Source organism: Pholis gunnellus (assembly GCF_910591455.1).
Source record: "Pholis gunnellus genome assembly, chromosome: 15".
Taxonomy (NCBI): Eukaryota; Metazoa; Chordata; class Actinopteri; order Perciformes; family Pholidae; genus Pholis; species Pholis gunnellus.
In genome coordinates, this window is record NC_136542.1 from 4,983,559 (window position 1) to 5,007,148 (window position 23,590).

Genomic DNA, 23,590 nt, shown 5'->3' on the forward strand with positions numbered 1-23,590 from the left:
CCCATGAAACAGGCTTCCTCCCTTATGATTGTGTGCATGAAATTAGGATTTGCTTTGTCTATTTGCTGAATACACCCGGCCCATTGTAAAGTCTTTTCTCAGTCAGTACCATAACTTTTTAGTTTTTTTTTGTATTCTTGTCATCCGTCAGCAGGAAGTGTTAAATGCTTACAGGTGCTATTCAGAGGTTTGGGGGATATATTAGTTTCCATTGGCTGGCATCAGGTATCCCTACGCAGCCAAACAGTTTATAGTGTTCTTTAAAAGATCTAAACATCAGTACTGTTTGGTTAGGTTTTAGTTCAGTCTGTCTCAATGATTATTTTCACTGTCACTGAACTCATCATTTACTTGATTAGTTAATTAATAGATTTGTCTGAAAATGTCAAAAAATACATAAATAAATGAGCAGCACAGTTTCCCAGAGTCAAAGTAAGAAATGCAGAGGTTTGTTTTAGGTTTTAGGGTAAAAAAAACATAAAATCGGGTTAAAAAAGCAGCAAATCCTCACACTTCAGCAGATTCACGTAACAGCTGATTCAAAGTAGAGCTGCAACTAACGATTATTTTCACTATTAATTAGTCGCTGTAAGACGAAGACTAACAATAGAGAAGCTTGAACTAATCTATTATCGGAATAGTTACTGTTAATCGATTAATAATCTATCTTGCTGGTCCATGTAGTTCTCAAAGTCCAGTGAGGGAAACCGATCGAGACTTGTGCACAAACCCTGTTCAGCAGCAGATCGGGGATCACGGTGCACGTGTGCTGTTCCAGGTTTTTAGGACGCTGTCAGAGGATGCAGTTAGTGGGCGCATGGAGACGGCGGCGGTGCTGCTCGTTGTGTGCATCGGGAATCAAAGGCCGCCATTGTTGGAATGAGAAGCAGATGTTAGTGAGGAATTCTCCTGACTGCAGCAGTTTTTTTTTCTTCTTTTTTCGTGCCCTAAGCCTTCGAGCGCTGCCTCTCTCCATCTCCCTCGCTCCTGCTTTCTCCCCCCGCTGTATGCATCCACCCTCTACTCTTTTATTTTCCTCTCTCAGCTTTCACACAGGCTGTACCTGAAGCTATTCTTAAATCAGCGTGGTGACAGCCGCCTTCAGTTCCATTTCGGCTCCAAGCACAGGAAGTTTCTTTTTTTTTTGGGGGGGGGGTGGGGGGGGGGGGCTCCACCGTCCAACAGTTGGAAGAAGAGACTCTCCACCCCTCTGATGTCAATGGAGGAGGGAAAGAATGAGAAAGAGAGAGGTGCAGTTGTGACAGAGGCCCTTTCTCTGTATCCCAGTGTGGGATTTGGTGGCTCTGAGGTTTGCCACGTTGACAGAATCACTGTTTAAAAAGGCCGGAGGAAGCTCGGTCGGCTGCTCTTTGTGCGTGTGCTGCTTTAGATAGACTTTGGTGTTGCATCACACTTTGCACGACAGCAAAATGGGGAGGGGGGGGGGGGGGGGGGGGGGATGGACAGCAGCAGTAATTTCATTATCCAGCACTCTCTTCCCTCGCACAGTGTGTAAGAGAATCCACCCTTTAATTTCACAGTGGACATGCCCTCTGTGGTGATGTCTCATGTTCAGAGCAGACATGACACAATCAACCTTGAAACCCTTCAGTAATGACTCTACTCGGTTATGTCTGAGTTACCTCTGTCTCTACCAGAGAGCAACACGGGCGTCCGCTTTCACCGTCAGCAGTCAACAATGTAATAAACGAGTCGTAAGTGGGATGTGTGCGTGGAAGTCAGGAATCATGTTTCAGGCTGAAAATGCAACATGATATGACTTCAGCTGAGCCCACTTCAAGGGCCATTAACTCCTCTACAGGGAGATCAAACTGGATGTGTGAATGTTTCCACCTTGTACACCGATTTACAAACCCAGGCAGAAAAAAAATCACCCGGGACAAATTGTTCTTAAAAAGCAGCTTTACAGTTTCAAGTAATTTCTCAAAAACGCCTAAACTATAAGAAAGTGACTAAATCTTTTCTTCATATGCCTCTTTTTAAACAATAGAATGGTGTAGCACAGCCATCATCAGGTAAGAAGTGAGACACAATCATCCCTTAAAGCTGTGTTATAAAATAGCCAATATAAAAGACGACATTAATCAAGTTTAAAGGAAATGTTTAAAGTAGATACACCCGTTTGCTTTCTTGCCAATAGTTAGATGAGTTGATTGATAAAACCAGCGGCCGCTTAGCTTAGCTTAGCTTAGATAGCCTGGCTCTGTCCATAGGTTACAGTTGTTTAATCTGTGCAAATGCATTGCTTGCGGTTTAATGAGGAGGATGGAGTACATGCTGGACTAAAGTAGAGTATTTCTAGACTGGTGCCGAAGTCTTCCGGTGGTCGTCTACTCAGATGAAAGAATGTAAACACGGTCAGGATGGGGATTATATGACTGAAGCACGATACGGCCTGATACATACAATACACATGTCTAGTGTTGCAGCGGTGCAATCAGCTGGTGAAATCCAACGCTTAACTATGCTGTAAATAAAATAAATTATACACCGTGAGTATCTACGGTGGGGTGGCAGTTTACACGTTGCATGAAGTCTAAATCCAGCTTTAGTCGGGACATTCATTTTTCCAATACACCATCAATACAATTAAAAAACTAGGTATTTTCTGCAAATACTACATCTCTCTTGTCAGTGATGTAGAGAAGTGATCCAATTAGGATGGATCTCCCTTCTAATTAACCCCGCTGCCGCCACACAGCTGTTTTGAAGGAGCACCTGACATATGGTCGTGGTCGAAACACACTGGATGTGCGCGTGGATATTTGTGCGTCTGATGCACGTGTGTTGTATTTTGGCCCACATATGTGTGCATGTCTGTCTTGTCTGTGTGCTCGCAGTGCAGCAGTGATGTGTTTTAATCAAGGTCAGCCGCAGAGGAGGGAGCCGTCGTGGCTCATCAGCAGACTTCGCTGAGTGGCTCGTTGTCGGCCACGCTGCACATCCAATGAGCAGCGTTACTGAGAACTGATGCTGCACGTCAACAGTGTGTGTATTTATGGCCGCTCTGCCCACAATGCTCCCTGTCTCTGCTGCAACAAAGCAGTGCTATATGTCGACAGCAGGCTCAGTGAATGGGTACTTAGTCCGAAAAGCACTTTGTGACTTTGCAGCAGAGGTCCGAGCCCACAGTTAGAGCTGTTGTTTATCGGTATCACCGCGGTCCGTAATTCTGGTGTCCACTGCTGCATGCTTTGTTAAAGGAACAATTTACTGATTTTAAAGCTGGTCTTTCACCTTTATAATTATTCTCCTAGTTCTTAAAGGCAGAACAAACAATGTTTGACTTAAATCCTCTGTTCTAATAGCTGTCTGCAGTGAAACCTGATTTTTAGTAGTTGCAATTGGCTGAAGCGGTTCACAAAAACTCCTCAACTTTTCTGTGTTGTGAATAAACCGTTAACTCTCTAATGTAATCTTTTCAAACGCAAATGGCTCCTCACTCTGTAATGTGGTCCGTCCTATCTGTTTTTAATGACAACGTGGCTGCAAGGTGAGTGACTTTCAGCAGGAAGAAGTGATAATCTAGATTGATTGTTCCTTTAACATTCTTTTGTCTGGTCTGAGACTTCTCTCACACCCTCTGACGGACTCACACGTCCTCGGGCTCAGTTCATGCTGTGAGCTTTCTGCTGCTCACAGGACAACTGGTAATGTTTGAGGTGTGTGTATATTTTCTCTCTTGTGTGTGTGTGTGTGTGTGTGTGTGAGAAGGAGAGGTAGAAAACAATGGGACCACATAGCTGTCATGAAACAGAAGCAGAATAGTGAATCTTTAACCTGACTGGGGCTAAGGTGCGGGATAAAGTCTACATTTCTAAACAGAAACATTCAGTGTGCAGATATTCTTTCACATTCCTGTAACACCGCTTTGACAATAACAGATTCTATCTCGTGAAGAAAGAAGTAAGCATTGCTTTCAAAACAATACCTCCACAGAAGAGAGGAGCAATTTAGTATAGGGACATTTTAAATACTTGCATTTCCCCAACTCAAAGCCACAGTCTGACTCCTTCCAGCAGACAGTGAAGAATTCAAATCAAACAGCCAAAAGCATGTCAACAGAACTGAACGCGTTGACTAAAACCAAAGCCAGGAGGAATATGTGGAGCTGTTTGTTTTACAGAGCCAACAAAGTCACACCCAGTCTGCATCTAAACCCCTGTGCACAAGTGTCTCAACAGCTGTTAAATTCAAGCTTGGTATACATAGATTTCTTTTACTGAATTTGTTGTATTTCTGGTTTGTTAAAGTCCCTTAAAGTTAAAGTTGAAAGTATTTTAAGAGAAAGTGGTTATGAGTCACTCGGTGTCTGTGTTTTCTTCATGCCATCGTTGCATTTCATCAGTTCTCCTCCAGACAGATGTTCATTCAGGAGTCGCCGACATTCCCCTGAAATCATATTCATGAACACAAACAGGAATGCTGCCCTTCTCTTTTCTCTGCCTCTGTCTTTTGTTTCCCCCGATCCCGTCAGGCTCTTTTAGTGACAACACATTCTTCTGCAGATTTGCTGTTTTTAAATGATAATTCAGATCGTCAAACTAATTCATCATTTTTAACGTCAACATCTTCATTATGCTTAATCTCCTCCTACGTGTCTCCACAGTGGCTGACTGCAGCTCGGGTCCCCATGCTCTGCCCTGTGAGTGCTGCTTGGCCTGCTGAGCCCATAGGTGCTGGTGTGTCTGTACTGGGCTGCAGCTGAAGCAGGGATACAGTGACTGGTGGCGGCGGCGGCGGCGGTGGTGGTGGTGGTGGTCATCAGAGGGCCCAGAGCCCCGGTAGCAGGCGGAGGGGCCTGTCCTGTCCGAGCCACACGAAGATGAACAGACTGACCTTCCACAACAACAAAACCATGCAGGACCGCCGCTGTGTCTGTGTCTTTTTGCCCAATGATGACACACTCAATATCATAGTCAATGTGAGTAATGCTGCTCAGTTCAACTCAAGATATAAAAAAAGAAACCCTTTCCCCTGTCTTCTCAGATTGAGTTAAAGAAATAGTTCAACATTTTTTAAATGCACTTATTTGCTTTTTTTAATTTGCTGTCACATAACCACAGCACATTTAAATAAGTATGTTAATTAGTGAGCTTTAGAAGTGCCTGGTATAACCTTTGGACAGAGCCAACCCCAGTTCCAGTCTTTATGCTAAGCTAAGCTAAGCATTGAGAGGTTTTTCCTTTCATAATAAATTGTGGTCGGTGTTTCTTGGCAGCTGTCAGCTGCTACTTATCAAGCCGTTCTTTGTGGAAACCATAGGAATTCATTTTCATTCTGTAATAAGTGCTCCTCATTTAATCTTTCATCGCTGGCTGCTTCCTACATTAATTGAAATACGTCTTGTGGTTTATAGCAACATGAGATTCATACCAGACATCAACAGTGGGGTAGTTTATGTGTCACTATTAATGTTTGTGTGATTGATATAATAGCTAACAGACGATCCTCCTCTTCCCTCCTCCCCAGGTGAAGACCTTGTGCCAGGAACTGTTGGTCCAGGTGTGTGACCTCCTGAGGCTGAAGGACTGTCACCTGTTTGGACTCAGCGTTATTCAGAGTGAGACTTCAGGGATTCATTTAGGGGGAAACCTATGTTCCGTGTGTTGTTTTTGTGATATGACGCACACAGTGTATCTATAATTTAACTTGCTGACCTCTCAGCTGAACGGAACAGCTTTTATTTTCCTGCCGCTTCACATTTCCATCACTTTTATTTCTTCTTATTATGTATAATCAAGTGGAGACTGAACATTCAGTTGAGTCATTCAAATTGTGGAGTGAATGCCTTCCCAAAGAGTGAGAGAGCCTCACGAAAAACACTGTAACTAGGCGGTTGCTTTTTCCTCAGACCAATAACTTGGCTGAGAAACAGGAATCCACCCTAAACGTAGCATCTCTCACCTACATGTCACGGCGGTCTCCCAGGAGCCGGGGCCTCCTCGTCATGACTGGCTCCCATTGTGCAGCGAGGCTATAGCGTTGTTTTTATGGTGACGGCGCGGTGAGGGTCGTACGCATAGAATGAGTCACTGCGTCGGGCAGTATGGGGAGGCAGACAGCGGCTGACAAGTCGTAGGCAGCTGTAAAGGGAGAGTAGATTGCACAGGCAGTGTTTTTCAGACAGCTGGCCCCCAGATGAGCCAACGAGGGCCCAGCAGGTCAGTTGAGCAGGAGCCAATGGGTCTGATTGTGGGACATTCCTGAAGTGCTTGTCTGAACAGCGTGAAATCCCCAAGGCAAACAGAGGCCACCCAGTCCCTGTGTGTCACCCACTGTCCCCTCGACCGGAGTGTCCACAGCCAGGGCCACCAGACACGGGTTCAAACACGGTCTTTGTTTGCTTGATGTTTGGAGGATTTAACTCGCATGAAATGAAAACAATATATCCAGCGTTGATGAGTGCAGAAGGGGTACGTTTCTGTGACCGTTAAGCGGAAACTGTGGCTAAATAGCTAGCGGAAGCTGTGTGCAGCTGAAAACATTCGGTCAATGGAAAATGAATGCAACTATTCTGAAAACCAATTGATCGTTAAAGTAACAGGTTCTAGCCTCTTAAATGTGAATGTTTCAAAGTATTTTTAGACCCCAAACAAGCAAGAAGACGTCATCTTGTTCTCACTGTTTTTTGGCTTCTACAGACCAAACGATGAATTGATTCATGAGGATAATAGTCGTTAGATCATCTGTTAATGAGAATAATGGTTAGTCAGCCTTGAAGCAGTGTGGGATGCTTCACTGTTGTTGCTCTGTTCCTCTACTTTTCATCCAAACATCTCATGACATCCCTCCACATTTTATAGCAACTATATAATTAAGTAGGTGTTTTTTATTCTTCATGCAATCATCTGTCAGAATTTATGTTTCCGTCTTTGTAAAGTGACATATTCTATTTAAACACCACAAAAAACTTCTACCAGAGTGTGTAGGTGTGTGGTTCCGCCATGTTGTTCGTCCCTTTTATACAGATGTAAATTTTGGCTCTGTTACTACCTCCGCTGCCAGCTTAATGGCGGAACAACTCTGTCGCCACCAGTCCTGTCAGTCTGTACTGTTTGACAGAATGGCGAGGTGAACAAATGGTGCAACAGTCCATCCTTAAACAGGCTGTGTGAAAGGGGTTAATGAAGACTTCTCACAGTGAAGTCTCTGGATTAGCAGCAAACACACATTGCTGTTAATTTTTTTCAAGTGTCATATTTGGATTCCTGAAGCACCACAAACCGAATATCATCGGCCTCTATTGTATCGGGATGGCGTCAGACGTCTCCGTGGTGGAGATCTCAGATCGTTGCCAAATAAAACCAAAACTATCTTCATGGGAAGAAATCACGCTGCTTCCTGTTTTTAACTGAACAAACAAAAACAACCCGTTCACACTAACCAGAATATTCAGGACATCATAGTTATGTGTGTCGCTATAACAAAAATGCGTTATTGTTCAGCCGGCGGGCTCCTGCTCCTCATTTTCTTCCGCCTTTCAACGGGTTTTCATTGTATAGAAACACTCGAGTTGTCACATCGGCAGGCCCGCCAGCTCATGAAAGGCGTCACTTCAGGAGCAGATTAATGCATGACAGAGTGAGATGAAGAAATGAGAAGGAGCACCAGAGACTCTGAGCACAAAGGGAAGTGCAGACGGAGGCTGCCTGATGTGACGGCTCTGAGGTTTCAGTCTTTGAACGGGGCGCATTCAGGGGGGGATTTCTCCCCGTGCTGCATACACATGAAGGCACCTATACATCCACACGTACACTCGCATGGGGATTACACGCAGTATGAGTTTCAGTACCTAACGTGTTCCTCTCCTCCCCCGACAGATAATGAGCACATCTATATGGAGCTGGATCAGAAGCTCTCCAAATACTGCCCCAAAGAATGGAAGAGAGAAGCCAGCAAGGTGAGAAATGATGATGTTGAACAGTGAGAAGATGACCGAAAGTCTCCATTATTAAGCTGCACTTGGCAAGATTTAGTGTATCACATAACTTTCCAGTCTAAACTAGAAACCTGGACTGAATAGATCTTCTACCTCAGTCACAAGATTTATCCAAAAACACTTCAGCGCCAGGTTAGATGTGCTGTTTTTGCTCTCTTGAAGTGGAAATATAAACGGTCTCTTCAAAGGCCTATTCTCTATTTGGACCATATAGATTGCAGGTGTATTTGTGTGACTGCAGGATGCTGATTTTTTGTTGTCGTTAAAGAAATACTTTTGGGAAACGTACTTATTCACAAGAGATGCAACTGGTGAAAAGACGTGAATAGATCTCTCCAACACTTCTGTGCCGGGTTTCAAGCTAAAGATATTGCCACAACTGGAAACCTCACTGTGACGACAAAACTACAGGAAGTCACTGCGTAAACACCAGTGTCCAGCTTCACACACAGAAAGTTTCCTAGCTGCTGATACAAATGTTAAATTCTTCCTGTTTTAGAAAGTAAACAAGGATTTCCACTTTTTTCTTTTCCAGGGCATCGACCAGTTTGGGCCTCCGATGATCATTCACTTCAGAGCTCAGTACTACGTTGAGAACGGGAGATTAATCAGGCAAGTAAAGCCCCTCAACTGTAAACAACTTAGAGTCACAGGCGACATTAAACACCTGTACAAACCGCTCTAGCATCAAGCAGTTTAACACCAGTTAAGCTATAATCCGGTTATTTCTGATTTTTTTTTCTTTCTTCTTATGCCCCGCAGTGACCGGGCAGCCAGGTACTATTACTACTGGCACTTGAGGAAACAGGTGCTGCTCTCACAGTGTATCCAAAGGGAGGAGGCCTACTTCCTCCTGGCAGCCTTCGCCCTGCAGGCTGACCTGGGCAACTTCAAACGTAACAAGCACTTTGGGAAGTACTTTGAACCCGAAGCCTACTTCCCTCCATGGGTGAGTGTGTCCAACGAGTAGCGTATGTGGGCCGAGCCCTCGCGTGTCAAACTTATCAAACAATAAGAGATGATTTACGATGGCTGACCGTCATCCTGCGCGTCCCTTTACCTTCATGTTCACACCAAACCACATCTGGATCCTCCCTGTTGTGCTGCGCCTGCACCTGATCACATCTTGTTTTCATATCACATTGTGTTGTCTGGGTGCTGTGGCTAATGTACACTTGCTCTCCTGGGTTTGGGTTTTTATTTTCATGGTTGGGTCGTGATTTATTTTGCTTTAGCAGGGCATGACAAGTAGCTGAGATGTTTAACTTGCCTGATGACCAAACTCACTTGTCCAAAAAATGGAAAATGTAGATCTATTAAAAAATAGACAATTCGACAGTTATTAGAAGTTATTAGCGTACAAAACATACAATTAATATGCTCTCCTCAAGTCCACAAGACTCCAAGACAGAAAATGTTAACTCACCGATTGAAAAACACACTTCAAATGTCTTGTTTTTCATTATGATATATAATAGAAAAAACGCAGCAAATCCTCACTCTAGAGAAGCTGTAATAAGCAACTTCTGTGAGGATATATACAGAGAGGGGTATGACAAAGGCCCCCGGTTATGTGGCGGTTGTACTATATTTTGATTGCCTTCTGGTGCGGCATACATAAGAAGCTTAAAAGTTGTGTTAAGTACGAGTATCATAAAGTAAACATATTACTGTATTAGACCGTTAAATCCTTCTGTGGTAAGTCCGTCTGATACTCCGGTGATGCACAGTGACATCAGTGACTTAAATAGGTCTCAGCTGAAAAAAAGACCAAAAATAAAGTGCTGCACCACTGACTGAGAAGTTGAAATATGCAGTTACGGTGTGTCGGGGTGTGTTCGGTGTCCTGGCCTGCGGTGTCTACAGTATGTGGGTCTGTAGCCACCTTCCATTAATCACACTGACGAAACACTTAACGACAGCTCCACAGCCGAGCATGCGGGATAGTGAGAACTGGGACACCACGTTTATTTTGGTCCCTGGAAGGAGCACACGCTGTTGTTGTTTTATTTATCTCTTGAGAAACGCTCCGACTGACGCTCGACTCCACCTCTCTGGCTACGACTGCCACGCCCGCCTGATTGCCCCCTCACTTCCTGTAATTAGCCTCCTTATCGCCACTTGAAACCCGGCGGGGACAGGAAGTTGTTTGATGATGAGCGCTACCCGACAGTAAATCTCCCGCAGATTTAGGTGCTTAGAAAGCTTTCTTATAAAATCCTCAAAAGCCACATGCAAGGCTTAGCCGGCGCGTTTCCGGTTAGTGCCTCTGGCTCTCGTTGAGTCTCTCCAGGTTGACATCTGTCTGCCCTGCGGCAGGAAACTTCATTACCGTCATTGGCAGACTGTGCTGCCAGTCTGCCTGTAATTGTTCTGTACGACTTCAGGGCAGCCGAGCGTGACTCTCCCCTCTTTCTCTCCATCCGCTCAGGTGATAGCCAAGCGCGGCCGCGAGTACATCCTGAGGCATATCCCCAACATGCACAAAGACCAGTTTGCTCTCACGGCTTCAGAGGCGCACCTTAAGTACATCAAGGAATGTGCCCATCTCGATGACGTCCCCGTGCACTACTACAGACTCTACAAGGTGAGAGGTGTGGGGTACAGGGTCAGATGTACTGTAGCTATCTCTTGTTATTGTCTATTCCAACACAGATCACATTATTGTTAAGGGCCAAGACAATTTATCTCTCTGTGCAGATGTCAATACTGGCGCACAAATGTGGTTGCTTTGCTAGTTTTGCATTTGGCTAAGAGACGTTTGATGTATTAACTGCTCTTTAGATTTCAGGTTATTCTACTACATCAGGTGTGACTTGATCTTTGCCTGATGTGTATTTGATCTCTTTCAACAGGACAAGAAGGAAGTAGAGGCATCTCTTACATTGGGACTGACTTTACGTGGTATCCAAATATTTCAGGTAATCCAGGTTTCTTGCATAACAATGAAGGTTGTGTCTAATGTGATGAGACTTGAATGTTTTGCTGTTTGTTTCCTGATTTACGTATTTCTGAAAATAAGAGGATCTTATCAAGTAATGTTTGTCCATTGTATTGAATCTTAAAAGTCTTAAATCTGCCATTTAATCAGATTATCATAAGAAGTAATGTAAACATTGTTATTAAACATGAACTTAAACTGAATATCATCAGATATCTGAAATCTACATTTTGAAGATGTCAACGTTGTCTCTTGGCTATCTTTAACTATTTTCTAAAATATTATAGCCGAGTGTGCGATTTAAGCGAAAACGTTATTAATCAACAGTGTAAATAGTTGAAGAGAGAATAAATCATATTTCTGCACTCTTGGGTCTTGATTTGGGAGAATTACTGAAACAAGTTGATAGTTGAAATAAACAAGTATAACAATCTTACTGTACTGGAAGATTACTTCCTTGTTCCTTGCAGTGTGATGCAGCAGTGTTGTCTTTTTAATCAGCTGATCAGCGCACCTGTAATGATTGACTTCATGTGTCCGTGCTTCTGTGTTGAAGAATGTCGGGTCTGTGAGGCAACTCTTGTACGACTTCCCCTGGACCAACGTGGGAAAACTGGTGTTTGTGGTGAGTCAGATGCACCGTCACAACCTTTTTTTTTTTTTACGGTTTGTTTTTTTTACTCATTCCAGCGATGACAGACTCAAGCATCCCTCGGCTTATGCCGGTGTTTTTGAAAGCCGAGCTCTTGCTCAGGGTCGTGGAAATCTTTACGCAAGGCTTCCTTTTCTCCACACTGCCGTTTTATCTCCGGCCCTGCAAGTCCTCCAGAACTAATCAGGGATTTAGGAAGACTTGCGCACAGACACACACACGGGCACTGTATACTGTATACATATTTTCATGTAATCAGGAGCAGTATTTTCTCTTATATGATATACGTACCTCTTGATTTATTCATTTTGTCAATTATCACTGGTGTCCCTCTGCCTTTTTAAAGGAATTCCTGTTAAATCTTCTCATCTGGGCTCTGAGTCAGCCTGTCGTTGAGCTGAGCACAGCAGTCGGTTAATTTGATTCCATAGGGTTTCTGTTATCGCACAAAGGCAGAGGAGCTTACGATATATCTGTTTCGCTCTGACGGCTTCACGTTCACCGCCAGTCGGCTGTTAATCACAATCTAGAGAAGTCGTTATTGCTTATCACTGCTGTTGGCCAAAAACAAGCCCTTGCAACTCTATTTTTGGCTACTTTTTTGGCTATTTTTATTCAATTGAAGGGACTTTATAAGCAGGTTTCATGACCGCAAGGCCCCCTGAGAAACTTGCTTTGTCGTCCCAGAAGGTTTTGCGGTTGGCTTCAGCCTAATTTTCGTCGCATCTGCCACACAGTCCGCGCTAAAGACGTCCTGTTTTCCTCATTCTTGTTTTTTTTCGGTGGTTTCCCCGCGTCCGCCGTCTGCAGCGTCGTGAGACTGAACCGCTGTGGTTTCACTGTGGACGTGAAGAGCCTCTCGTGGCCCCGTCCCACCCTTCTTCTGAATAACAGGCTTTCTGCTCCACCCCACCCACCAGTCACGTCATCCAACACCGCTGCCACCACGGCTGCAGCTACGGGCCGAGCGAGCCAGAGCGCGGAGAAGGGCGGAGGGACGTGTGGGTCAATAAACACCAGATGTTGCAATGGTTTCAGGGGGATTTTCTATTCAGGATATTTGGCCGGGACGACTTTAGCTCGCCTTTAAACCAAGGTTTAAGGGAAGGACAGGATACATAGAAAAGGTGTGTGTCAGTGTCTCTGATGCTAAAAGAGAAAACAAAGTTGCATATATGCTTCCATGAGCCGGTGAGGGTTTGGTCTAATCCCACTGGAAGCTGAAATGAAGTAATCGTCCTCGTGTCCCGTGACGTTGGATCTGAGACTCGACCTCGCCAGCGGCCTCTCTGGTTGACGCTGGTCTTTTTGATGGATTGTTGGATTAAAACCGGCCCTGTGGGTGATGCGGGGAGTCCTCAATGTGTGTGGCCTTTTTAGGGAGGTCTTGTTGGAAGGGAGAGAAAGTTGTCCAGCTGTCCTGAAGCAGAGAACATTGACGGAGTGAACATGTGTACTGCATGACACAAGAAACCTTTTCTAAGTGGCGTTTTAACACCTTTTAATAACCTGCCACTTGACACCAGTCTGCTGCTGGGTGTATTTGGTCTGAAATAGAGTTCCCACCAGCAAGGAAAGCCACGTTTGAATTTTAAATTATTTTAAATAGTTAAACCCTAAGAGCCTGATGGATGCGGTTGCATGACGGGAGAATTAAATATGTGAGGGTTGCAGATACTGTGCTTTGCCAATACTGCTCTATATCCATAACATTTGGGTTTAATTTCCCTTAATGATGGAATTCAGCTCATATGAGTCATCTGTTTGTTTGGTTGTCAAGCAGGTCCATATTGTTTGATTTATGGCTTGGATGTTTAGATTTAGAAGTCAGAAACTGATAATTACTGCAATTGTGAAATGACATCACTGTGGCAGACAGATCAAGGTAACTGGCTCGCTTTCTCAAAGCATGACGGGAACGGTAATGCCAAAACTCATAACATTTAATCCCATATGAACAAAAATGGCAAAAAAAATGGCAAACCAAATTTTTAAACATGCAAAACAAATTAGAAATGCGTAAAACCTACATAGAAATGTCCTAAAACATGTAAAGTACCACTCACAAGGCCGGTTATGACATTTCTGAATAGTGTAACTTATCCTGAAAATAACAACATAATGTACATGCATTTAACATGGAGTCGACAAAATGAGTGTAAGCCAGCCGAGGGTACAGAGAGTTCAGATCACCAGGGACAGTAGAGATTTCCTGCAGCAGTAACCAGACTTGCCTCATTCACACTTGGTCGCTGCCCAGTATGGTTTTTACTGGCGGCCACTAGAAGCTGCAGGGAGGCAGTTTGAGGTTGAAGACAAATACTCAACTTTATTTTCCCACCCAGAGTTTTTCCTGCAGGTCCAGGGATTTGAACAGGAAGTCTCTCAGCCTCAAGGGTACTTCTAACCAGAGAAAATGATATTTTATAGGAAAGCCACTGTCAATGAGCAACTTTCCTGATAGTACAAAGCTGAATACCTATGACATACTTCCCTATGCACAGGCTTTAAATACTTGGATGAAGCAGGTTTCTTTTTTTCTGGTTAAATAAAACGAAGGATCAGTCTTGTGGTCAGAAATGTGCAGGTCTTAAAATTTTCCACGGCTTTAAACCCACCCGTTGCCTTTGAAAGTCCAAACCCTCGCACAAATGTTTATAGGTCTGTATAGAAAGCACCCCGCTGACACTAAAGACAGCTGTTATTGGGTCGAGCCTTTGCCAAAGCGCGGGAGAAAGCACAAAACCACCATCTTAGTTTTTCCGTGCGTTCCGCCAACATGTCCTCTCCCAGGAAAACCATCAGAACTGCTCAGAAATGTTCAGTTTCAGGCGAAAATGAAGAACAGACACATGGACTGATTGTTCCATTGTGTTTGGCTGCAGAATACTCTTCAAGATCAGACTTCCCTCCCCCCTGAGGTTTGCCTTCGGGCCTGTCTGGCACTCAATCATGATTTGAAATCCGCATTCCTATTTCATAATCTTATATTATTAACTGCTATAATTCGCATGAGTCCTGTAATCAACATTTTTTTCCTCCTCCAACTCTCGCAGGGGAAGAAGTTTGAAATCCTTCCCGACGGTCTGCCCTCGGCCCGCAAACTCATCTACTACACAGGCTGTCCCGTGCGCTCCCGCCACCTCCTGCAGCTGCTCAGCAACAGCCACCGGCTCTACATGAACCTGCAGCCCGTTCTCAAACAAGTCCGCCGGTTAGAGGAAAACGAAGGTATTTTCCAGCGATTTGATGTTGTTCTTGCATTTCTTATGATTGTGTGTCAAAACACACATTTGCATTTTGGTGTAATACTTCAGATAAAACTCCTTGAGCAGCTACTTTGTCCCGAAGCCCAACAGAGGAGGGGTCAATATTTTCTTGGAGCCTCAGAGCTGGTCGCTGCTCAGGGAGCCAAAAAGTAGTCTGACACAAAACCCTCAAATGTCAAATTGTAATTTTGACTCTTTGTTTTTTGTACAAATTAAACAAAAGAGACGTGTTAATTATTGTGCTTTAGGGGTGCTGGTAGGCAGATTTTGTTTCCTCTGAACAGAGACAGGCTAGCCGTTTCCCCCTGTTTCCAGTCTTTATGCTAAGCTAAGCTAACCAGCTCCTTTTTCCATATTTCCAAGACAGATATGAGAGTGATATCGATCCTCTCATCTAATCCACCAGAAAATGTAGAACTTTTGCTTTAAGGGTTATAATTTAAGATAATATTTCAATTCTTCGCACATGGAATTCATATTTCTGAACTCTATCTGATCTGATCTCAGAGAAGAAGCAGTACAGGGAGTCGTACATCAGTGATGCTCTCGAACTGGACATAGACCAGCTGGACAAACGTTCCCGAGCCAGCGGCAGCAGCGCGGGGAGCATGTCTCATCACAAACGCCTGTCCCGCCACTCCACGACCAGCCACGGCAGCTCTCACACCTCCGGCATTGAGGCGGACAGCTTCAGGGCCTCGGGTCAGGCGCCGCACAGGCCCCTCCGAACCTGCAGCTCGTCCACGACCAGCCACGGGAGCTCGCACACCTCCGGCATCGAGAGCAGCGGCAAGGAGCGCATACTGGACGATGACGGTAAGAGTTTGAGCTTTGAGCTTTTCTAAAGAATCCACATGAAGTGATGTATTTGACAGTTGTGTCAGCGGATTTAGCAGTTTGTTCAAAATCCTCCTTCAGAGATCGAGATGCTTGTGGACGACCCCAAAGACTACGAGGAGCTTCACGAGATGGTTCTGGACCAGGAGCTGTGTATCCACATCACTGAGGACATGTTGACCATGTCGCCTGATCAGACCAACGGATACTCAGGTACGGATGCCGTCTCTCTGCTTCTGCTCGACTTTTATTTTACACTTTGAGTGAAGACTCTTGTTCTACAATATTAAGAGTGAAAAGTATTTGGTGAACAACAGTCAAACCCGTCGTGTACAGACAGAACACATAGCAGACAACCATAAAGAAGCATTAGGGGTTATAATAAACCCAGAGTGAATTATTTCTTTGTCTGCGGAGTTATTTATAATGGCTACCATGAAGCAGGTGCACACTGAGCCGAGTGAAGATGACGAATTGTTTCATTCTGTGGCTGAATGTTATGATCTGTTCTCCCCAGGGCTGATAGTAAAAGACGTCAGCTCCTCCACTTCCAGCTCCTCTGAGACGGTCGTCAAGATGAGAGGACAGAGCATCGAGTCTCTGCCACAGGTAACTCAGATTTAACTTTCTCAACAGCATTGTGTTGTATTGTATTTGCACGATACATGAAAACATCTAAAGACTTCACGTTAACTCTTCGTTCATTCATTCATTGAGACTCAAGCAACGAGCGGGACAGTCTGTCTCTTGCCATGACTGAATAGGAAACTGTTAATGTTACATTGTAGCTGCCGTAGTCATGACATGTTGTTACATTTTAGAAGAGGAAAAGCTTCTTTCATAACATTTGATTTGTTGCTTTCCACCTGCAGACTTCTGTGTGCGGGAAGCCTCAGTCCTCGACCGACCGACACAGCCAGTCTCTAGACGACGTCCGGCTCTACCAGAAGGACTGCCTGCAGTGGGCGGAGCTCTGCCAGGACACCGCCCACAGCTACACGTTCGGCTGCGCCCAGGAGCTGAGCGACGGAGGTGGCGGTGGCAGCGGCGGCGGCGGTGGCGGCGGCGGCTATCAGAGCCTCGCCGATCAGCGCGCCGGCATGCTCGGCGAGCAGCACCCGTTTCCCATCAAGAGAACCAACAAGTACTTCTCCCTGGATCTGACCAGCGACGAGGTCCCGGAGTTTGTGGTGTGAAGGCAAGGAAACGAGGCAAGGTGACCTTTTTTTGCCCCGACGTAGAGATGCTTCAGCCCTCAGGGAACGAGACGAGAGAGAGGAGCGTTGGAAGAGGTGGTCGGCTGTCCCTTCACTCACCACGAATAACACATAATAAACAAACATGGAGGACTCTGGCTGAAAAGGGAACTTAAAGAACCTTGGTTCAAAGAAATCTGCATCTTTACAACGTAACCTGAGCTGCTCCCCTGTGGGAAAGGAAACAAAAGGGATCGTGTCATCTTTTAAAACAACATTTTTATTCAAATCTGTCTCCTCCAAACTGGTTTCAAGAACCACACGTCGTGTTTGCCTGCTTTATAAAGTCATAAACAGACAGTGTGCGTGTGCACGTGGGCTTACAGCAGACAGCGACTCGTGCACAGACATGAGCAGCATATCAAAGGTCTTCTCTGGAGGACGCAGAGGACAAAAAATCACTCTTGAGCTACGAACCAAAGACAAGAAATGGAAATGAACTATGTCCAACTTTTTCTCAGTGTAGCCATGATGAAAAACATTTCAAAGTCCTGCTGGGAGGGAAGAAGAACCCATAATCCTTTGAGAGGAAGCAGCCTTGGTTTCTTCTTCCAAGCCACTTCATTTGACCTCAGCAGGAAGTGCAGTGTGCCAACTCCCCCCCCCCCCCCCCCCCCCCCCTCCCCGCTCGGACTGGACTCATCATGTGAACACCCCCCCGATGTGCCTTCATCACACTATGCAGGTGTCAAACCGTCGCCTTGACAATCACACACCCTCATCACCTGAGTCTTTTTTTTAAAGATCCAAATATTCATAATTCAAAGCTCGACATCGTTTTTTTGACCTCAAGAAGGTTCTTCAGCATCTTAAGTGTCAAAAAGACTTCGATTTCAAACTGTTTCACGTCCTGTGAACTCCGACGAGTTTCCCGGGAGGAATGAGGTCGAGTGAGTTCCGACACGTCCTGACTTGCGTCGAGTTTGCGGCCACAAAAGCTTCCCTGTAATCTAAACTCAAAATGGAGCACGGTTGGCTGCCGGCCAAAACTAAATGTACATTTTGATGCATACATATGCGTCTTCCTTTCTGCTCAGTGGTCTTTCACTCTTGTTATCTTCTGTTTTTTTCGTTTCATGCATCATTTTCGAAACTGGAATTTGTTACATTTATTTTTTTATTTTTTCATCCTCTCGTTTGACCTGAAATCTCTTCACATGTTGTATTTTTGTACGAGCTGTCCAGACTTGTGTATGTTGAACCGTTAATCTGCGTGCGGTTGATGTCATTCAGTATTACAAGCAAATATGTGAGACAGTATTAAGGACAGGTGATGTTTGCGGGACTCAACAAGAAATACTGGTTTTATCTTTTTTAATCTCACAGTAAGATCCAAGAGAACTGAAGCCTGTTGTAGTTGACGGGATGATGTGTTACGAGCTCTTGTTTCCCAACAGGAGGTTGTTGCAGGTTAAAACAACCAACCTGTTTTTTGTTGTGGTTTTTATTCCTAAATCATGCAGCTCAGATTCAAAGTGCCACAGTTACCGCTTTGTCTGATTTAAATCAATAATCTTGTGCTTTTTTAAAGATACAACTATCATATTTGTAACTTATCTGTGTTGAAAACAGGATTCTTCCACTCTCTTTTTTTTTTAATCATGAGGAAAACATTGCACCATGACCTTTGTCATGACCACAGAATTACAGTTTGATTTGAAAATTATTTCTCAAGATGATTAGGTTCTAGATACAACTTTTCAAGTGGTTAAAATGATCCTTTGAGTTATTGAGAAATAATAAAAATAAAGACTGTATTCTGCTGATGTGTGATATTAAAGGATTAGCTCATCATTTTGGGAAATACTTTAATTACTATTTATTTGTGTCAAGTGTTGGACGAGAAGCTCAATACCTCTCTCATCAACGTCAAGCTACAGCCAGAAGACGATTAGCTTAGCTTAGCATAAAGACTGGAAACAGGGAGAAACACCTAGCCCGGCTTTAATCAAACGTAACAAAATCCACCGAATTACCAACTGATAGCTGTGTTTTTTTTGTACAGATCACACAAACAAGATATAACGAGATAAGAAGTGCTGTTTGGTGGATTTTGTTACCTCTGGACAGAGCCCGGCTAGCTGTTTCCCCTTGTTTCCAGTCCTTATGCTAAGCTAAGCTAACAGACTGCTGGTGATTCGTAATCACGAGTATCAATCTTCTCATCTAACACTTGGCCAAAAAGTGATTTGGCGCATTTCCTAAAATTCCAAATGTTCAGTGTTCACTGTGTTTCATGTCCTCTGCAGACAGGACGTCATCATTTTAAAAATGTAAGCTTGTTTTTGGTTGGCTGACATCTTGAGTTCACAGCGTCGTTTTACAAGATGTCAGGCAGCAAAAACAAATGACGTGATTAAATGTAAAGTCAAACTCCAGCTACTTCTATTTACTCGCTAACTATGTAGCCGAGCTGATTTCATCATTTTAGATCACTGTTGTTATATCCATGTGACACCAGGTCTACAAACCTGGCAATACATTGTGCAATAGCATCTGATCAAGGTTTTAAAAAACACAGTACAAATACACACAGTTGATACCGCTATTTAATTAAAAACAACTTCTATATTTCTTACAGTTTTTTTCTTTCACTGATTTAAACTTGTAATTATTTCTACTCATTAATGGAAAATGTCTAAAGTCATATTTTGATGGACAATGATGTTTCTTATATTAAAACAGTATGTGTTAAGGTACATAGCCATACAGTCATAACCCATGTCCTTAAAAGTCTTCATAAGTTGTTCTAACTTCCTTTTCTGACTTCAATATATGGTCATACTTACTTCAGTATGAGTCTGTATGTCTGTGTCCATAATCCTTTCTGTGAAAGGATCTCCCTTTAGGAAAAAGATTTGTTTTTGTCCCCCTATAATTAAAAAATATGAGTTGTTATGATGAAGTCTGGTCCGTGCCTTCTTGGTACTAATGCCCTCAATATCCAATAAAAAGGTACACTTATTTGCCAAAGTTCTGCTGTTTGTGTGGTGTTTTCAAAGTGGTGCGAAATAGCAGTTCATTTGCTTTTTTTTGGGCATTATAAAAAATATTAAAGGATGTGGATTTTCCTTTTCTCTTACCAATAACAAACATAAAAAAAATCATTATCTGTATATTGCGCACAAAACATTTAAAAATGTGGTTAATAAATAAGACTATTTCGATGTTGGTTCTGAGTGAAGGTACTGTATCTCATCCCTAAAATGTTTCCTTAGTTTGTGCTGCCCTCTGGTGCTCAGACACGTGCATGTAAGTATCAGTTTGGCCTGAAGGTGGCGGTATTGTCCACATGAGACATCAGCAGCGGCGTTCTTGTCCAGTTGTCCTTTTGACTTTTTACCACCTGTCCATTTTAGATTGTATGTATCCACTCAAACACACAAATGACTTTATTAGGTCAAAAAACAGTTAATGTGTCACATAAATATACATATAACTTAGATACTGTGTACATGTAGTATTTAAAATCCTGCTTTTGGACAATAAAGCACACATTTTAACCGTGTCAGCTTTTATTTAATCATGGAGTGCATTTGTTTAGCTTTAAAAGGTTGTGCCAGCATAACAATGGAAGGAACAACTCAATGCTGATGAAGCACACATTACGTTTCCTCGCTGGCCTTGTCCCTAAAGTGAAGTAAAGTTTTTCCTCATCTGTTAAAGTACCTCGTAAATCTATGTGACACTATTGACCTGGCATTGAGTCTTGATTTATCCCCGTTAGCTCCTCCAGCATAGAGTCAACCTCAGGCTTATTGTGTCTCTCAGACGGAGATTCATATTATTATAAACGTAGCACAAAAAGTAAGGACATTTGTGTTTGGTAGAGTAGTTCTTTGTTGTAACAATGCTTCTTACACCGTTGTAAAGCCTGTTCATTTCCCTTTTAAATGGTGCCACATTTGTAAGGAACATGCATTTGTGGGATTAGCAGCAGAGCTGAGTATGTGGGTTGCGCCCATGAAAAATGTGCCAAATCTTCTCAATTATCAATTGAGGTTTTTATCATTACTTTGATAATACCTTGTATTATTGGATTTATGGCCTTTTGTTGTAAGTTTGTCAACATATTTTATACAATAATGCAGAGTTTAAAAGTAAAGAACTGCATCGTATTTCATAAACTGCTTTTTTTGCATTTAAAATCTTAATCCGAAATGTGTTTAAACTTGTCAGATGGAGTAGAAGTACTGCATTCTTTTCTGAATTGTAGTGGAATTGAAGTAGGCCTATAATGTAACGTAAAATGAAAATACTCCTCGGCAGTACCTCAAAATGATACCGTACATTACTTGAGTAAATGTACTTTCCACCACTGCCTCTGGCTGCAGATTGTGTGGGCTTCCGACAAAAAATAATAAATTCCAAATCAAATAAACAAAGAGGCAAAAAAACCCACATTAAATAAACATGGAGGCAGAAAACAGGACTGAGAGAGAGAGACTGATGATGTACAGTTTAAGAGAAAACATGGATGCCTTCCTCAGTGAGCTCCACCTCCTTCCTCCGACACAGATAACGTGCCCCCCCCCCCTCCGAGCTCCACAGCTGTACAGGAAATCAGTCATCCACCATCCACTGCTGTCGCCATGGCAACACAGAGGGGGGAAATCCATTCTCTTTCTCCGTCACCCCCCCCCCCCACCCCTTTTCTTCCACTCTCCTCTCCTTTCTTTTGCCTTGTTGAATTAGGTGTTCAGATAACGTTAATGTGTCGTTTTTAAAAAAAATGTAAAACAAGCTGATGCTTCATGATAATTTGTTGCATCAGCAGCTTTTTTTACAATTTTGACTCTCCTCATCTTACAGCGTTCGTTCTACAGGTTTCCTTCCTGACACCTCCATGTATTTTATGTATGTGTGTGTGTGTGTGTGTGTGTGTGTGTGTGTGATCATTTGAGCTGATTGTTTGAGAGTATTAGGTGACAGTGTGTCTCCAGCAGCAGTGGTGACCTCTCCGCAAATCCCACGGGGCATCGGGGCGGCTCTGCTCGGCTCGGGCCAGCGGCTGCCTGGAGGAGCCAGATGGTCGCAAATCAGAAATGAAATCCAGCCCCACCACCCCCACCCCCCAGCCAGTCTAAATAACCCCATCCCTCGTGCACGCAAACACACACACTAATATAAACGCTGCTCTTACTCATTCGAACATCCTTCATCCTCCTCCACCTCTCCTAAAATCACCATTGTGGGAAAACCGTGTTAACTACGGTCATGTTTTAACGTAACATGAAGGATTACTCTCCCGTGTAGGTTAAGAGAAACACATTAGCAGTTCTCCTGGTTCCTGAAAAGCTGACATGTATTTCCTTTATACTATTCATCACTCTAGAAGTAAATTATTAGTTATACCAAGTCACCTCGTCTGCCCGCGTCCTCTTAGAAGTGGATTAACAGCGCTTAATAAACCAGCCTATTAACCAAAACAGCTGCACCGACACCACAAGGTTCAGAGATGATCCCCCAGAGCCGATAATAAAACGTAGTAATCAGATTACAAATCTCTGGATTTATCTCATCTCCAGTGAGTGCGTTGCTGTCTCTGATGAAGCACAACGAGGCCACAACATACTGTCGCTCCCAACCAGGGGTACTTGTACCTCAGGGGTGTATTTTATGTCTGCAGCTGCAGACGTACACCTGAAAAGTTGTGTGCTTATAGTAATACTGAATGGTTGAAATATTCACATTGATGGATGAATGGTTAGTAAATACATATCTGTAACAATAACCCCTTCTGTATAATTAATAATCCAGTTTATATTCCATTCACAAGGACGTATTTGGATCATGACAGTTGACGGCACTTGAGTTCATCCGATAGGCCTGTTGGAGGACGTCAGGCTCAAAAGGGTGGACAGCGCTGGCTTAGGGGACCCAGGAAGGGCTTTCACAGATCTCTGTGGTATCCTGGTGACAGAGGCTTCCTGTGTTCGCCTCCACAGGAACCATGACTCACTCATTCTCCATCTTCCTCCTCCTGTGTGTGTCTCTCCGGCTCTCCTTGGATGCGCACCGTTGCCGTAAGTTTCATCTGCCTGAATGAAGCCGAGGAAAGCGTGATTCACAGAAAACGTGACGTTCGGCTCAGACAGTAGGGCGAAGATGAGTAACGGGAGCTGAGTTTACCCTCAGGCGGCGCACGCACGTGCATGAAAAGCAGATGTACAGTATGCTCTTACAAACACGAATATGTGAATGCAGAAACATACAAGACAAACTAGGAAGCTCTTTAATAGAGTGCAATCCTCATTATTTATATAAATTGGTCTTCTTGTTGTAATTTGTATCATGTTCACCCTTTAAGTTTATTCTAACAATTGCTAATTACAAAAAACAACACAAAATACAACTGAGGATGATGGGAATGTCTTTAGTTTTACAGGTGTCTTGCGTCATTAACCAAACCATTGGACAAATTAAGATTTTGACCTGAATACGGCGCTAAATGAAAAAGTCAGAGTATAACCAAAGTTGTTACAATTCATCCTGAAGAGAACATGAATGTCAGTACCGAATGTCCTGACAATCCGTCCAATAGTTTTTGAGATATTTCATGAAAAACAAGACACATAAACATACAAACAAACATATGGGACCAAAAACACCTTTAGTCAAGGTAATAACATCCACGTACACACCAGTATACAGTATACACTCTTGCCTTCG

At 43.5% G+C, this 23,590-nt stretch overlaps 1 protein-coding gene across 1 annotated transcript; it reads left to right on the plus strand.

Annotated features, from left to right (window-relative positions):
• Nucleotides 1-4,731: 4,731 nt before the first annotated feature.
• On the plus strand, nt 4,732-19,882 carry frmd6 (FERM domain containing 6). The gene is made up of 13 exons (XM_079174453.1): nt 4,732-4,945; nt 5,494-5,584; nt 7,845-7,924; nt 8,499-8,575; nt 8,726-8,912; nt 10,395-10,550; nt 10,819-10,884; nt 11,461-11,529; nt 14,613-14,787; nt 15,333-15,641; nt 15,744-15,875; nt 16,180-16,271; nt 16,535-19,882. The coding sequence occupies exons 1-13, from the start codon at nt 4,847-4,849 to the stop codon at nt 16,856-16,858; spliced, it is 1,857 nt and encodes a 618-aa protein (XP_079030579.1). The 5' UTR covers nt 4,732-4,846; the 3' UTR covers nt 16,859-19,882.
• The last annotated feature ends 3,708 nt before the right edge of the window (nt 19,883-23,590 follow it).